The 17360-nt window shown below is 46.7% G+C and overlaps 1 protein-coding gene across 3 annotated transcripts in view; it reads right to left on the bottom strand.

The window, feature by feature from the left end:
* Ext2 (exostosin glycosyltransferase 2) overlaps positions 1 to 17360 on the bottom strand; it is a 137796-nt gene that overhangs the window by 28447 nt on the left and 91989 nt on the right. For all 3 annotated transcript variants that reach the window (XM_036184737.1, XM_036184739.1, XM_036184738.1), the window contains one exon: positions 10578 to 10744. In XM_036184737.1, coding sequence (XP_036040630.1) covers positions 10578 to 10744 — 167 coding nt within the window. The remainder of the gene's footprint in view (positions 1 to 10577; positions 10745 to 17360) is intronic.

Genomic DNA, 17360 nt, shown 5'->3' with positions numbered 1-17360 from the left:
CTTCCTTCACAATGGTCTCTGTCAATCAAGATGTCTAGCTCTTTGGCATGCACTGGGTCTGCATGTGACACCTCAGTAGAGGTGCTGTCAGAACCATGAACAGAGCAGGCCCTGGGTCACCTCAGGCCGCTCTGTCTCTAATAGCTTAACTCGGGCAACCCTCCCCTCTGCTTCAATTCATGTGCGGCTGGTCTGAGTGCCCCAGGATTGCCCCAGGCATTACTCTTCATGCAGTTTGGCATGTCCCCATGTGGAGTCAGCGTGGTTTACCTGCGCTTCTGAGCCCTTGGGGCTGCAGGAAGTCATTCTGTCCAGAGCTCTGTCTCCAGACAAACAGGCAAAAGCCCTAGAAGCCACAGGGCTGCTGGCTTCTCCATCAGCAAGGGTTCCCAATGGGGAGACCTCACTGTCACTGGGATTTTCTAGTCTCTTTGGCATGACAGTAAAAAGGCCTCTGGCACATTCTCTCTTTGACTCCACATAGTCAATATGGTGTTTTAGCTATTTTGGGGTGGGGGAGTTAAGCAAGGATAATGGATTAAACTACTACAAACCCAAGGGCCATGGAAACAATAGAAGAAATGAAAACGCAGCTTTCACAGGAGAATGGGCCTTTTGATGGTGTACAACTGAAGCACTGTGGTGACTGACCTAACCAGCTGGCTTAGGTAAATTCGGAATTCACAAATGCAGAAGGAGCCCCCTCCAGGTACACCCAGAACAGTGACAACACAGGCTTTATGCTAAGCCAGTCTCAAGGCATTTCCAATAGCGGGTCTCTCAGCACAGTTGTATCACACCAAGAACAAGACAAAAGGTAGCTTTAAAATGTGACAGATCCTAAGAAGGATCAAAGAAGACAACTCAGAGGAAATCATATAATAATTTGAACTTCAGGTTAACAGAAATATGACACATCCAAACTTGAGAATGAGGGCTGGGGCCCCTGAATCTGTGGGTAAGAGTACTTGCTGTTAAAACAGGAGGACCTGAGTTAAAGTTCCCAGTACCCATGTAAAAGTTGGGCATGACTAAGCATGGCTGTAACCCCAGCATTGGAGAGTCCAGGGTGCTTGTTGGCTAGGCTTCAGATTCAGTGAGAGAGCCTGTCGTGAAAAATAGGGTGGAGAGTTACAGAAGAAGACACCTGACATCCTTTCCTGGCCTCTGCAACACACACACACACACACACACACACACACACACACACACACACAATCACATACACACAGAGACACAGTCATACATACACACACAGACACAAGCACACACATAAATACACCAACAAAAAATTCATAATACACCTGAAGCAACAATTAAAGAAAAATTTCAATGCATATATCAGAAGAAAATCAGTATTAAAACCAATGACTTATGCTATCAAGGCAAAAAACTAGAAAAAGATTAGCAGTTCAGGTTCACTACTGCAGTGTAGTGGACAGCCATCCCAGCACTGGCCTGGAAGTTCCAACTCCCACTGAGGCTTCGGTAATGATCACGCCCACAAGGCGGGGCTGAGGAGAAAGTGGAAGACCAAGGATCGAGAGGAGGTCACTCTCTTGGTTCCCGGACTCTGGATGCTGGAGGTAGACCGAGCAGAGTTCTCCAGAGAACACGGCCGGACTGCACTATACCCTTGCCAGACCCTACAACCTACCCCCTCATTTGTAAGTACCCCACAAAATAAACCTCCCTTTTAACTACGTGGAGTGGCCTTAATAATTTCACCAATACTGCAGTGTGTGAAATCAGTCAAGCAGAGTGGTGACGAGCACAAAACAGAGAAAGCCCAACAAGGCCAGCTCTCTCAAAGAACCACGGCATGACAGGTCTAACAAGGAGTCTAACCAGAGCCAGAAAAAGGAAATTGGTGTAGCGGAACACACCCGCAATCCAGCCACTGGGAGGTGGAGACTGGAGGATCATGAGCTTGAGAACAGTGTAGGCTACAGCGTGAGACCCTAGGGGAGAGGGAGAAGGAGAGAGATGACCAGGATCAATAAAAGAGATGCATCACCCCAACTACTAGAAGCTACTGTACATAATCTATCAAAACAAGTGCAAGAGAGCTGAGCAAGTTCCAGCTGACTGGAACTGGACACAAAGGAAGTGAGGCAGAGAGGGAAGAGTGGGAAGCAGGAAGAGGAGGAAGCCCACCACCACCAATGAGGCCTCTGCCCAGGGGACAGAAGCAGGGTAGAGTGGGGCACAGTGAATGCACCTTTTTCTGGGTGCATTGATACAGATGCACACACTCCTCGTTCGTAGTCGTTTCCTTTCTGACCTCTACTTCAACACAGAAGTGCCACTTTGCCGTGTCCAGCTTGTGAAGTCTCCTGCCATCTCTACATGTCCTGCTGCAGCCTGCTGGGCCTCTTGAGTCTCTCTAAGTTCTGGACATTGTCAGCTCTTAATTCTTCACAGACTTTCAACCTCTTTCCTCCTCTGGAACTCCAGTGAAAGGCACTGCTAATACTTTGTGACTGTCCCTAAAGGTCCATCAGTCACAAGCTCCACTTCTGTTGTTGCACTGACTGACTAATTGATTATCCTCAGGCCCACTGGTTCCCTCCTGGACCTCCACCCTCCTACGAAGCGGTTAACTCAGGAGCATATGAGTTTAGCTCCATCACTTCTTTGATCTTCTGTCTATCTTTCTCTGCGGAGATTTGCTTCCCCAGTACGTGCTGCTCATCACAGCACTTTCAGCAATAACAGTTTTCGATGTTCCTAAACAGCCTCCTCCTCAGGGTGTGACACCCCTCAACTATCTTTTCTCCTTACAGCTGCAATTTTCCTGGATGATAGGAAACTTTAGCAACATTCTCAGTATTTCATTTGTCTCCGTTTCTTTCCTGTTTCTTGATATAAGCAACTTAAGGGCAAAGGGGTTCATCTGACTTACAGCTCCAGATTACAGTCCATCATGGCGGGGAAGCCCCAGCGGCAGGAATGTGAGGGGACTGGTCACATTACATCCACAGGCAACAGCAGAGAGCAATGAATTAATGTGTGCAGAGACGAAGAGATCCCTGGAGCCTACTGGACAGCTAACCCAGACAAGTAACTGGGTTCTTGACCTAACAGGAGACCCTACCTATAAATAAGATGAGAGTGACTGGAAAAGACATGCAGTGTTGGAAGACATACAATGTTGACCTCTGACCTCCAAATGCATTCACATACCCACATCCACACATACATTTGTATAAACCCAAACACATGTCCTCACATGTGCACACACACACCCTTTTGATTTAACACATTCTGCAAGTTATACTTGTCCATGAAGTTTCATATCAATTTTTATAAGGTTTTGTAATAGTCTGTTAACTGCTGACATCTGCATTAACAATTCTTTAAAACTTAGCTGTCTTTCATTCTCATACGCTACCTAACTCCTGAGAGCACAACGTAAGGTGTGAAGGATTTATTTTTGGTTCACAGTTTCTGGGATTTCAAGCTATGGCTTTGTGATCCCATGAGCTGAGGTAAAACAACACATCCTCAGAAACACAGGGGAGAGAGAGGCAGCAGGAACAGGAGCTCCTTGGGAACATGCCAAGTGACCTACCTAAGTTCCACCTCCCTGAAAAGCCCACAACCTCCCAAACAACACCCCCAGCTAGGAACCCAGTGTCTGTGTCTACACTAGAGCTTATGGGTCCATTTCATAGTCAGGCCATAATATTCTGTCCCAGGGCCCTAAAGACTCATGGCCATCTCATAACAAAACGTATTTAGTTCATCTCTAGGAGTCCCCAAAGTCTAAACAGTTCCAACACTGTTTTAAAGTTGAAAGTCTCCTCTGCATCTCAAGGGACACTCTTAGCTGGGAGCTGCTTGCTGTAAAGCCAACAGCAAGTTACAATGACACAGAATAAACATTCCCATCCCAGAAGGACAAGAAAGCAGCATGGAAGGACCCAAAGCGAGATGCGGAAGGGCAACCACCACCTTCTGCACTTCCTAGTCTCCTATCCTGGGTATGTGGCAGCAGGATGTGTGTGCTCTGGGCTCTACCCCCTTGAGTTTGCACCCCTCATGGCCCCCATCCTGGGCATAAGTTCCACTTGGTGCCTATGGCTTTCCTAGGCAGATGTCCTGTGTCCCTGGTAACTTTAATACCCTTGAGTCTCCACTATGTTTTTGTATCACCCCCAAAGCTACTTGCCCTCTTAGCAGCTGCCTGCTGGAATCCCAAGCTTGCCATACATTGCTCCCCCACTCCCAGCATTCTTTTGAAATGGTGGAAGCCTCCCTATTCTCCCATTCTCATCCCTTCAAAACCAGCATCAGGTGGACAATACCAAGGCCTTCCACTAAAGCACGTCCCTAGGTAGCCCTGTGCAGGGTGCTCTATAGGCATGATCTTGTCAAGGCAAAGTCTTTTAAATGAGTTTACAATTCTATACCTTGAAACCTTGGAGGGATAAGGTCTGGCCAATTGCTGAGAGGCCCTCAGGTGTCTTTCTATTGTCTAACCACAAAGAGCTTGGCTTCTTTCTAATGATACTAATCTCCTTGACAACCACACACTCCTTGTCTGCAACTTTCCAACAGTTCCTTTTCTGGTCAGACTGAACAATGTTTCTGGATCCTTCTGCTCTGCTTTTTACTACTGTTTGTTGCTGTAAATCTGGCTGAAAGCAGCTACCAATAGTCATTCCCAGTCTGAATGCTAACTGTTTTGAAATTTTCTCTACCAAACTTGTAGGACACAGACAAAATGTAGACCAATGGCCTTTGGTCTAATTCTGAGCAGAGACTGTGCTCCTCTGAAACTTCATGAACTCAGCATTTGCTACACCTCTCAGTGTTCGTCTCTTCTGGGCACCCATTAGAACGGCCTGCTCTCCAAATCTCTGTAGTTCCTCATGTAAACCTGCTCCAAAGGCCTGCGAGTCAAATGTCCAGGTTCAGTCACAGCCGTGACCCCACTCCAGGTACCCATTTTCAGTGTTAGTCATTTTCTCAGTGAGGTGGCAGAGTGCCCAACAGAGAGTTTCTGGGAGGAATGGTTTTGTTTCGGTTCACGGGCTTCCCGGATTTCCGCCCATTGGTGTGGTGTGTGGTAGAGAAGCTTCACGTCCTTCATGACTGGGGGAGGGTGAATGGAGGGGGAGGGAAGAGGGACAAAGAAGGGAAGGAGAAGAGAGAGGGGAGAGAATGAGGAGAGAGAAGGAGAGGAAAGGGAACATTTACTATGGAAACTATTACAATTCCTGATTAGGACAAGTTGTGGGCTTTTCTTTCTGACTGGCCAAACTTGGGAGCTAATCTGCTTTGTTAATCTTTTCAGAGCCAATTTTTGAACATGTTAATTTCCTCTGTTGATCAGTTTTCAACTTCACTGTTTTTAACACTTGCTTGAAAAGTTTTTGCACCCAGATAGGCCTCTCTGATGACTCAGCATTCCAAACCAGATCAAATCAGACCGAATTAGAAGAAACCCCAGTTTAATGGGTAAAGCATTCCTGGGTGACTCTCTGACCCCCCAGAGAGGAGACAGGGATGAGAGACCAAAAAACCATGTCTCTGTTTTCTGGGTGTCAGTTACACTAGCCAGTGGGAGTGGTCTTGAGCATCTCTGGGGGAGGAGCTGTGTATGGCAGGGCTTTCTGAGGGGCGGGGTGTGGGCAGAGAGGTGAGGCTCCCACCAGAACACTGCTCACCTTTATTCTTCCCTTTTTCTCACTTGCCTCAAGTTTGGTTTTTTTCCAGTTTCTTTCTGGTCACTAGTTTTAGGCTTTTATTCTTTTCTAATCCAGGAACTTAGTGATAGGAATTTTTCCCAAGTACTGCTTTAGTTGTATTCCATACTTTGATTTTCCAAGCTTGGAACTTACAAATACTAATTAACTAATTTTGAGACAGTCTTGCTTATATAGGCTAGATTGGCCTATGAGGCCCATGCTGGCTTCAAATTTGTAACCATCCTGCCAAGTATTGTGATTATAGGGATGTGCTGCTCTACCTGGTTTTGAGTTAGATGTTTACCTGTAGTATAAGGTATGGTCATTTTAAAAACATGTCTAAGAAAATGTTGCAAAACCACTGAGTAAAAAGACCTTATGATCTGCAGTGAACTGACTTGCCTCTTCTGTTGACAATTACCTAGCCATATGTGTTAAGTATTGTGGAACACTGACCTCTGGTTGTATCCTCTTGAGCTCACATCAGCTGTGATGACCCCACACAAGACCTGCACAAGAGTGGACTGACAAGCATTCTATCATGGAGACAGAGACTCAGGAGTCCTGTCCTCTCCCACAATAGATAGGCAGCTAATGGTTGCCATGGCAGTGACATTTTCATCATTAGTGTAGTCCTGGTAAGGTGCCCACACTACTATAAGTAAGCATAAATAAATTCATTGGATCACCAGGACAAGACTTGAAAGACTTACTTCGGTCTGTTGGAGTCCCATCTGGGGTAAACAGATGTTTCTTGCCCCCCAGGACTGTTCACACAACAGTGGTCCATCTCCTCACTCTAAGTTCTGTTTCGCTGATTTACATGTCTGAATTTGATTCAATACCAGTGTCTTGATTGCTGCAGCTTCAGAGTAAGTCTTAAAATAAGGTTGTGTAAGTATTGCAAGTTTGTTACTTTCCAGAAAGGGTTTGGCTTTTGCAAGGTTATTGCATTCCCATTTAATTTTAGAGATCTGGAGCTAAGGCTCAGCAGTAAGAGTGCTTGTTCTGCAAGCATGAGGACCTGAGTTTGGATCCAAACACTGTGTAAAACAAACAAACAAAAACAGTCCTGGCTGCATATGCCTGCAAGTGTGCTACTGGGGATCAGAGACAGGCAACCACTGACCTTCTGCCCCCACACAGCATTTTCTAGAATTTCATTCATGTGAACTCATAAATAAACTGTTCTCTTCTTCATCTTACTTCATTAACTGAGCATAATTATTCTGACAAATACCCACACTGTTGCATGTATCAACAGTTTATTCTATTTATTATTGAGGGCTAGGGATACAGATCAGTGGTAGAGTGCTAGCCTGGCTCTGGGTCACATCTTCAGCACTGCAATACCTTCAGCTCCTCCCCCAACAAATCCTACCTACTGTTTGGTCAACTCCAGCTGCTCACTTACCCACTGTACTGACTGACAGACACTGGTTTTGTTTTTCTTCGGGTTCTGGTTGTACTGAACAAAGCTTCTATGACTATCAGTATCCAGGCATTTGCAAAGACATGGGTACTTATTACTCTAGACCTCAGATGCTGTGGGAAGAATGGCAGGTGCCGCTATGGCTTGGATATGGTAAGTCTGCTAATGTTCACATGGTGGAGTCCTGGCCCTCAGTTTAACAATGCAGAGGTGATATGGGAACTTTAAGGGACAGGGCTTGGTGGGAGGTCCTGGGGTCAATGAGGGCACAGTCATCAGAAGGAATTAAAGGAACTCTGGTGGGTCCCAAAGCTCTGTGGAGATGAGTGTTTTAAGACCTGACCCCTGAACTGCTCTTTGACTTCCTGTTTTGACATGTGATCTCTTCTCCCGTATATGCTCCTCCCATTGCAGCATCAGTCATAAAGTCCTTGCTAGAGGCAAGCCAAAGCTGGCAACTGCTTTTGAGTCTCTAGAACGAAAAGCTGAATTTCTGTTTTATAAAGCCATTCAGCCAGGTGTGGGGGTGCATACCTATATTCCCAGAACTCAGGAGGTGGAGGCAGGAGGATCAGAAGTGACAGTCATCTTCTACGACATGGTGAGTTTGAGGCCAGCCTGAGTTACATGAGATCATGTATCAAACAAAACAATCCCCCCCCCAAAAAAACCCCAAAACAAATAAATATAGTGTAAAGCTAGTCTACCTTAGGCATTTTGTTATAATAAAAACATGTATTATATATATGTTTAACATTTATATATATTTAACATTTCAAATTCTGTTTTATTATACCATTGTGTGCAGATTATGAATCAGCCCAGAGCAGAAGCTAAAAGGTCTGTGCCTTATTGTGCACATGCACTTTGGCAGTGGGGATCAACCATTCATCAAACATCACTGAGTATGCTGAGCTCAATAAACTGGATTAGGCATGGAGAGAATGCCAATGAACGAGAGAGCCATGGTTCCTACCCTGGTGTTCACATTCTAGAAGCACTAAACAGCAACTCTATGAGGTAATGATTTCATGTTTTGTTTTTTTTTAAAGGGGTACTAAGTCCCCCAAAGCCTCACCTAGCCTGGGACTGGAAGCTTCTTTGAGAGAGCCACACCTGAGTTATCAGGTGAGAGAAGAGTAGGAACTAACAAAACTATAATCCCAGTAGACTCTGCTCAGCGCCAAGAAATGGCTCTGGGCTCTGACACAATTCCCCTAGGATGCCAATTTTTATTAACTTATTTATTTACTTAGTTGAGGCTGCAAATTGCTGCTTGAAAATTAACTCTAGGCTTTGGAGTGGAAGCTGGACTTAGAAACACCAGTGTTCTCCATCTTCTGAATCCACACTCAGCTAAGCATCCTCGCCAGGGAAAAATTCTGAACAGAGAAGCCAGCAGGCAACAGGTCTCAGAAACCCCAGGAGAGTCCCAGGCAAAATCATGATGAGGACCACAACTATAGTATGGATACTATAGTAAGGTACTACTGTGGCTTCTGCCAAGTGCTCCCTGAGCTATCTGTGTGGCAGGTACTATGAAAGTTTATCCTAGAGGGGGAAAACTGTCACTGCTGTTGTATGAAGGAATAAGCTAAGAAGCAGGTTTCATCTCAAGGTTGAAAGAGACCTTGGAAATGCATATGGTTTAGCCTTTTTGACTAGACCTCCTTCACAGGTCTATCTGGGCAATATCTCTGAATATCCTTGTTCCCACTTCACTTTGCCCAGAAACTGAGCAAACATACAGTTTGGAACTGTTGTACCAAGGAAGAGGCCCTATCCCCCGGCCTGCCTAGAGAAACACTTCACAATCTTCTTTCTGCAAAAGTGGGAAAATGGTGTCTTAGGGTTTCTACTGCTGGGATGAAACGCCATGATCAAAGGCAACTCGGGGAGGAAACCATTTACTCCACTTTACAACTTGTAGTCCATCATCCAGGGAAGTCAGGTAGGAACCGGGAGGCAGGAGCTGATGCGGAGGCCATGGGGGAGTGCTGCTTACAGGCTTGCTCCTGATGGCTTGTTCAGCCTCATTTGTTAGAGCATGCAGGACCGAGAGTCCAGGGCTGGTACAGGCACACTGGCCTGGACCCTCCCCCATCAGCCACTAATCAAGGAAATGCACCAAAGGCTAGATCAAAGGCCATCTGGTGGAACATTTGCTCAGCTGAGGTTCTCTCTTCCAAAGTGACTGTAAGCTTGTGTCAACGGAACATACAACTGGCCAGTACACGTGGAACTGTAAATGTCACTCGTACCCTAGGTATGATGACCTAAGCCACTTCCTATGAATGAAAGTAAATCTGAAAAACAAAAGAATGCAGGCTCTGCCAGATACTCTCCTATTTCTCACTGGCCAAACACCTAATCTATGCCAGATTGGCTTCCTCTCACACTCAAATGGAACTATATTTAAAAGCCACACAAAATGGCGAAACTTAGCTTTTAATTTTTGGTAGTGTATGTGTGTGGGTTCCTCTTTCTTCCCTCTTAAATCAATCTTTAAGGACCCCAAAAGAAATTTATGTAATAAACATATATGCAAAAAATATAGCTACATTGGATAAATTTTCATTTTTTAAAAAACAGGTTTTTTGCGTGCCCCTAACGTGTTTTGTAGACCAAACTGGTCTCAAACTCAGAGATCCTTCTGCCTCTGCCTCCCTACCTCTTCCTCTGCCAGAATTAAAGATGTGCATACCATGCTGTCTTAATGTACATTTCTTAAGGACTCCAAATTCAACAGGTCCTGAGAAAACCAAAGAAAATGGTTTCCCTTCCCCAAAGGCAGTGTGCCCATGGGATGAATCTCATCACTGTACCCTGTGCCAGCAGGAGCTAAGGGACTTGTACACTCTACTGGGCTTGGTTGGCGACCCTGCAGCACGGGCCTTTGCTGTCGCCAGCATGCCTCTCACACACATCCTTCCTGACAGGCTCATCAGCTCCCACTGCTGTGCGCCAAGCTTCGACTCTGGCACTTTCCCCCGGGGAGACCTTTCCTGGTCTCCACGCTTAACCCCTGAACTCAGCCTAATCCATCAGCTGCCCCAAAGGAGCAGTGACAAAGACAAGCAGCCAATCTGTGCTGAGAGCTCAGAGAGCAAGCTGTCCGCAGGCTGCAGCCATCCAGACTGCAGCCATCTGCAGACTGCAGCCATCCATCCGCAGGCTGTAGCTGTCCACAGGCTGCAAGCCATCCACAGGCTGCAGCCATCCAGACTGCATCCATCCATCCGCAGGCTGCAGGTTTTAGAAACTATCCCCAGGACTCTTGTCGGGAGTTCCCAAAACTGTGTACAGCTGACACTGGGGAACTGGGCTTCCCCAGGACTTCAAAGCTAGCTTTACAGCCCACTCTCAGGCACACAAAGGACAGTTTAGCAATCACATTTCTAGAGAATGAAATGCCTAGCCTTTCAATGAACTTGTGAAGAGGGCCTCACCTCATAACCAAACTGCAGCTCATCAGAGGTCAGCATGATGATGTCATCATCGATGGCCAGGACGGCCTCCGTCTCAATTTCATCATAAGGGAAGAATCGATTACTCAGCTTGTTTTCTGCAGTCCTCACAACTTTCAAGGGAACACGGATTTTGGGCCAGAGAGATTCTGGAAGAAGAATAAAAGGAAGTCTCTTACTACTCACCCAGCTGTGAGGAGTCAGAGCACGCTGTCCTATCACAGGGAGGGGTAGCTTCCACCAGGAACTCTAAGTGCAGAGGTACCAGTTGTGTGAGGGGAGGCTCCCCCCAACGCACCATCCTCCTCAGACCTTTATGACACTCAGTTGGCTCCAATCCCAACTGGGGCTATAAGGACAAAGAGTCCAGGTCACTAGTCCCAGGACCTTTCCCACCTGAGCTTCTCCTCTCCTGGCAGACACTCGGCAGAGTGCTTTTCCATCAGTGCCCTCGGCTCAAACCCGGCCTGAAAGTGTGCTGGGAAACTCAGCTCCTGCCTGAAGAGGCCTGAGTCCTCTGGACGACCATGGACAGCCAGTGGCAGATGGAACTCACCCGTGGAGCACAGCACACAGGCTGAGTGTTGCTTTCCTAACTCAGCACTTTACCCTCTCTCCTGGACTTACCAGGTTTGGTTGCTCAGCACGACCAATTTATAGAGCAAGTATCAGATTTCTATGTCTGATTATGTGGGATTTCCTAGCATACAGAAAAGCTACAGCCCGTGTCTCTCTTTGTCCTGCCCTCACTTTACTGAGCAGTGACTGGAGCAATGCAACCATAGGCTGACTACTGTGAATTCTGCACTTAGCAAAGTGCGGAGTCGATGCTTTGTTGGTGGGTATGGTACCAATATCCACAGACCCCAGGTCCTTCACACATTTGTTAAGTGAGAACAGGAAAGCTAAGTGTGCTACTTCGCAAAGTCCGCCACGCAATCCTGGAAGATCCAGTCTCAGCCACTCCCAAGTCACCAAACTGAAGAAGAAGCAAGGCAGGAAAGTCAGAGGGAAAAGCTGGTCTGACAGAATGCTGAGCACCTGAGCTCTGAAGAATATAACAGAATAGAATAATACAAATATGTAACACTGCTGGCGTGCTCCCAGGGGTCTTAAAAAGGGCCCATGTGACAGAGAGGCATCAAGTTAGACATCCCCAATTTTAAATAAGCCTGTGTCACAGAGCATAAAGTGGCCAACTCCTGTCAGTAAGCATTTGGGAGTAAATTGGTGTGGTGTACACATCACACTGAATGTATGGGATCCAAGAACTAGATCCATTGAACTAGTTGCCTGGTATGTGCAGATGTGCTTCTCTCCACTGAACAAACCTGCCAGCTTTCTGTGAGATCTTGAGGAAGTCCCTTCCCAGGAGCCAGCAGAGCAGGGGACTTTATTGCTCAGTGGGCATAGCTAGACCTCTCAGAGATGTGGCATCATCCAGTGTACTTTCCACAGGTCAGAAATACTGTCAAAGCAGTGTCTATACAACTCTGAGAGGTGGTAACTTGTCCAGTAGTACACAGATAAGAAACAATAAGGCTAGTATGTAAGTTTGTTGAGTAGCAAAGACCAAATATGACCTGTGCCATAGTCTACTGCAGGGTGAGAGTTCTGTTTCTCTAAACCTGGGATAAATCTCTGGATGTCCAAAAATCATCCTGACTCCTCTTGTCTGTACCAGATTCCCTACTTAAGAGAAATAAAATCCCTGTCACATAGCTACTAAATCTCAGATCCTTATAAACCTGAAGAAACACCTACAACCAAGAAGGTGATCTAGCCTTAGCTACTAGACCAAAAGGCTCTCAAACTTTTTGGCCTCAGAATCATCTTACATTTTTTAAAAGTATCAAGAACCCATAAGAAGTTTAATTTACATGGAATATACATACATATGTACATATTTATACAAACACATACTCACTATTCACTATGCTATAAATTAAATCAAGAAACTGTAAAACACATGCATGCACACAAGCCATTAGCTGGCAGAGCAGCAATGTCATGTAGGCTGTGGAAAACCCTGCCATCCACTGTGAGAAAGGAGAGCTGGGAAGGGAGAGGATAACTCAACACTACTCTGAAAACACTTGACCCTCTCACTTCCTCGAAGACCCCAGGGATGCATAGGGTGCCTGACTCACACACTGAGAATGGCTGTGCTGGATTCCTGTTCACATTTGGGTACCACACTGTGCTGGATAGCGCTCTGTGTAAATAAAGTTCTGATTGGCCAGTGGCCAGGCAGGAAGGATAGGCGGGACAAGAGAGTAGAGAATTCTGGGAAGTAGAAGGCTGGGGAGAGACACCGCCAGCCGCCGCCATGAAAAGCAAGATGTAAAGACACTGGTAAGCCACAAGCCATGTGGCAAAGGATAGACTAACAGAAATGGGTTAATTTAAGATAAAGAAGTAGGTAACAAGCAGCCTGCCATGGCCATACAGTTTGTAAACAATGTAAGTTTCTGTGTGCTTTCTTGGTTGGGTCTGAGTGACTATGGGACTGGCGGGTAAGAGAGATTTGTCCTGACTGGGCCAGGCAGGAAAATCTAACTACAACACTGTACAACAGGAATAACAAGCCTCGCCAGCATTTTAGAGTCTGGAAGATGGCTTGGGCTTCCAGATCCAGGGTTTATAGAACATGCTTAAAGAAATGACTTGCCACTTAGGTTTCTGCCTCAGAGCTTCAGATTCACTATTATGCCCTGCTCTGTGACACCAGGGCTGGGCCCCGTGAACATGCTGGAACGATGTGATGCTCATCAGGAGAGGGGCCTGGGCTAGCATTGCAGGGAGGAAGCATCACTGGTTCTGATGTGTCTCTTGGACCTCTTGATCCTGCAGTGGTCCAAGTGGGTAGCAAGTGTGAGTGGCAGGCCCAAGGACAGTCTCCCAGCCTCTGGGGATGCCCAGCTAGTTCAGCCAAGGTTCTCCACAGGGATGGCTTCAGGTGGGTTCCACTGAAGCCCTGGCCAGTTTTCCAGCAAGTGAAGTATCAACGCCTGGCAGCTTCCTGGTCAAGCTTGGGGTTTTTCTAATGCCACCCTAGACTGTGGCACCTCAGCATGCTTCATCAACCAGTGGGCCACAGCCCCTACTCTTCTCAGCAGACTCAATCTCAGACCCAGCTGGGGACTGGGTTTCCTGAGTTCACCCCTGTAACCTTCCTTCCTTCCTTCCTTCTTTTTTTTTCTCACTCTCTTTTTTCTTTTCCTTCTCTTTCTTTCATTTTTAAAAAGTATTTATTTCTATTTTATGCACATTGGTGTTTTGCCATGGGTGTTGGGTCCCCTGGAACTGGAGTTACAGACAGGTGTGAGCTACCATGTGGTGGCTGGGAATTGAACCCAAGTCCTCTGGAAGAGCAGTCGGTGCTCTTAACCACTGAGCCATCTCTCCAGCCCTTCTTTTTTTCTGTTTTTGACAGTGGGGATGAATGAATGAGTGAATTTAGCAGCACAGTGCCTGGCAGGCAGCAGGCATTCACCTGCTGGTAGCTGTGCTTTCTCTTGGAAGGCTCGGTTTATTAGCAAGACAAAGCATTTCTCCAAGTCCTAGTTCGTGGCAGCAAGGTGGTTCATTTTAGGTTTAACACCCCACCCTGACCATCCAGTGGCACAGTCACGGCTCAGGTTTCTGTTTGTGCTTTGAGACACGGTTACCATGGAGGCAAAGCTGGTCTCAAACTTGTGATGCTCCTGCCTCAGACTCTTGAGTGCTGAGATGATGCCCCTGGCTCACTGTGCCTACTCCTGTAGAGAAGCCCTGCCACAGAACTGAAAACGCCTCACAGACTAATGAAACTGAAGACGGGGAACTCTGGCCCTGTTAATTCCACAAGGCAACAAACAGCTCCATTTTCTCCTCTGCACAGGAAAGCGGCTAGCTGCTGCAGCTAAGTGGAAACACGCCTCTGAGCTGGGTGGAATCTGGACTTTCACTTGGGGAGTGTGTTCAGCTTGTTCACCCCACAGGCATTTCCACATTCTTTACTTATATATATCCAAAGAATCACTGGAGACGATGTCCATAAAGAGCTAACTTGCCCCTGTAAAGTCTTTGATGGGGAAGCTTTAGAGAGTGATGAAAGCCAAGGAGGATGATATGGGGTACAGATGGAGGCCCAGAATGAGTCATGGCTCTTCAACACACACGATCACTTTCCCCGGTTCTAGGTAGAATCTGGGTAGCCAGCTCAGCTTTGACCAAAGGAGCCTCTACTTAAATGGTGCACTGCCATCCCAAGGCAGGGTGGAAGGGAACTCTGCCCTCTCCCCACCTGTCTGGAGAAGGGCTGTCCTAACCTCAGGCTCTGGTACTCCTGCTGGGCAGACAGACTGGAGTGTGGGAGCAGAGCCCTGAACACAGGCGACCTGTGTGTGATTTTAACCCCAGAAAGGCTGTGTTGAGAACGTAAGGACAGGTAGAAGAGGGATAATGGAGCCTCAGGGCACACAGGAGAGAGGCCAGTGCTTCCAAAACAGCTCTCTCTCTCTGAGCCTCTGACTTGGATCTAGCTCTTCTACATAATTCCAGGCTGGAGAACTGAAAAGGCTGGACCAGACTGGCAGGCTCAGTGCAAGGGACAGGCTTTGGATCCAATGACCCAAGCTCACTACCACCTCTGCCATACGCAGCTTTGTGATTTAGGCAAATTATCAATCTGGCCTTCATTTTTCTTATTTTTGTAAAATGAGGGTGAGAGCAGCTTCCTCACAGCTGTGATGAGAACCTGGAGAGGACACATGTGACAACACTTAGCACAGTCCCCACTTAGGACATGAGTGGCACTGGGGCAGGACTTAAGGGCACTGTGACACCATCATCTTCACAGACAGATTCTTATGAAACCCTGCAAACTCTGACTCTCTGTTAACTGGAAGGCCAGACAGATGGCCGTGGGGATGACCCTGCTGAAGCCACAATGTCACAGTAAGAAATCTCCATGTCTAGTCCATGGCTCAGCCTGCACGGGGTCTTCTTTCCTTATTCCCTTACATTCCAAATGGCACAGCACACACTTGGATGCAGTGGCTAATCCTGTGACTGTAGCAGGCAGGTCAGAAATGTTACCTATCCATCCATTCAGTGTAACAAGAAGGGCATGATTTATGGGGAAAACTGCCCCCCAATTTATGAAAACAAAGAGTGGAGCCAGGTGCCCTGTTAAGTCAATCAAATGAACTCTACTCCAGCCCAAAGAAGAGAGAGATCCCCTGACCATGGGTTCTGTAAGTTTACTGATGGCGTTTTGCCCACACTGAGCATCAGGAGAGGTGTAAACAAAGGGAATATCTCTGCAACAAGGGCAAAGGTATGCAGTGTTCGGCGTGGCTGAAGAGAGCCCTGAACTGGCCACTGCAGAAGGGCTTATTTGTATAGTGCTTCCCTAAGACCTGACGTCCCCATCTCAAAGCTGAGATCAATTAAGGGAGCTATTGTCCCTATTTCCTGCTGCTCCTTCTGAGCTAGCCATCCTGACATGCACAGCTATCCTCACCCTGCCCACTAAGGACTGTAATAGTCACAATATGAATTGGGGGTGTATTGGTGAAATTATTAAGGCCACTCCACATAGTTAAAAGGGAAGTTTATTTTGTGGGGTAACTTACAAATGAAGGGATAGGTTGCAGGGTCTGGGAAAGGTATGGCCCAGTCCGGCGGTGTTCTCTGGAGAACTCTGCTCGGTCTAAATCCAGCATCCAGGGTCCTGGAACCAAGAGAAGCCTCTCCTCTTGATCCCAGGTCTTCAGCTTCCTCCCTCAGCCCCGCCTTTTGGGCGTGACCATTACTGAAGCCTCAATGGGGGTTGGAACTTCCAGGCCAAGGCTGGAATGGCTACCCACTACAGGGGTGGAGGGCAGCTCCTGACATTAATTCAAACTTAAAATTGACTAAGACTAATGGTTGAATTTCTGAGAAGAATTATGTTGGAATTTTGATGAGAATTGCCTGTGGATTGATTCTGGTAATGTGGTGGCTCCCATTTGTTCCTGTGTTTGAACTCTTGGTGTCCAGTTGGTGGAACTGTTTGGGACAGATTAGAAAGTATGGACTTGTTGAAGGAAGTGTGTCACTGGGGGTGGACTGTGAGGCTCCAAAAGCACATACCATTCCAGTTGTCTCCCTTTCTGCCATATAGTTATTTCAACATGTAAGCTCTTAGCTACTGCTCAAGCACAATGCCTGCTTGCCTGCTGCCATGCTCTCTGCCATGATGGTCATGAACTCTATCACCCCTGAAACCATGAGCCCCAAATTAAATGCTTCCTTTTATAAGTTGCCTTGGCCATGGTGTCTCTTCACAGCGATAAAAAAGTAACTAAGATGTAGGATGGCCGTTTTCACAATATTAATTCTATTAGTCCATGAACACAGGAGATTTGTCCACTTTCTGGTATCTTCTTCAATTCTTTCTTCAGTGTCTTAAAGTTTCTATTTTACATGTTTTCTACTTGCTTGGTTAGAGCTATCCCAGACAGTTTTTAGATGATGTTTATCTAGAAGCTTCATCCCTACTAACTAGTGCTCACTGTACTGGGAAGTACTCTGCACACTACTAGAAGAGAAAGGTAGTCAGCAGTATTACCCAGCCATAAACTCTACAACCTACAACAGTGACCTGCCAACAAGAGAGAGACATGACAGTGGCATAAATGTTGTGGGAGTGACCTTCTGATCGGCTTGAAGGGCCACTCGATGAAGTGGAATCCATATCTGACACTGCTGAGCTGGCCAAGAACCTGAGACTAGATA

This window comes from Onychomys torridus, chromosome 4 (assembly GCF_903995425.1).
Source record: "Onychomys torridus chromosome 4, mOncTor1.1, whole genome shotgun sequence".
In the NCBI taxonomy this organism is placed as follows: Eukaryota; Metazoa; Chordata; class Mammalia; order Rodentia; family Cricetidae; genus Onychomys; species Onychomys torridus.
This window is presented reverse-complemented; position numbering and strand designations above follow the sequence as displayed.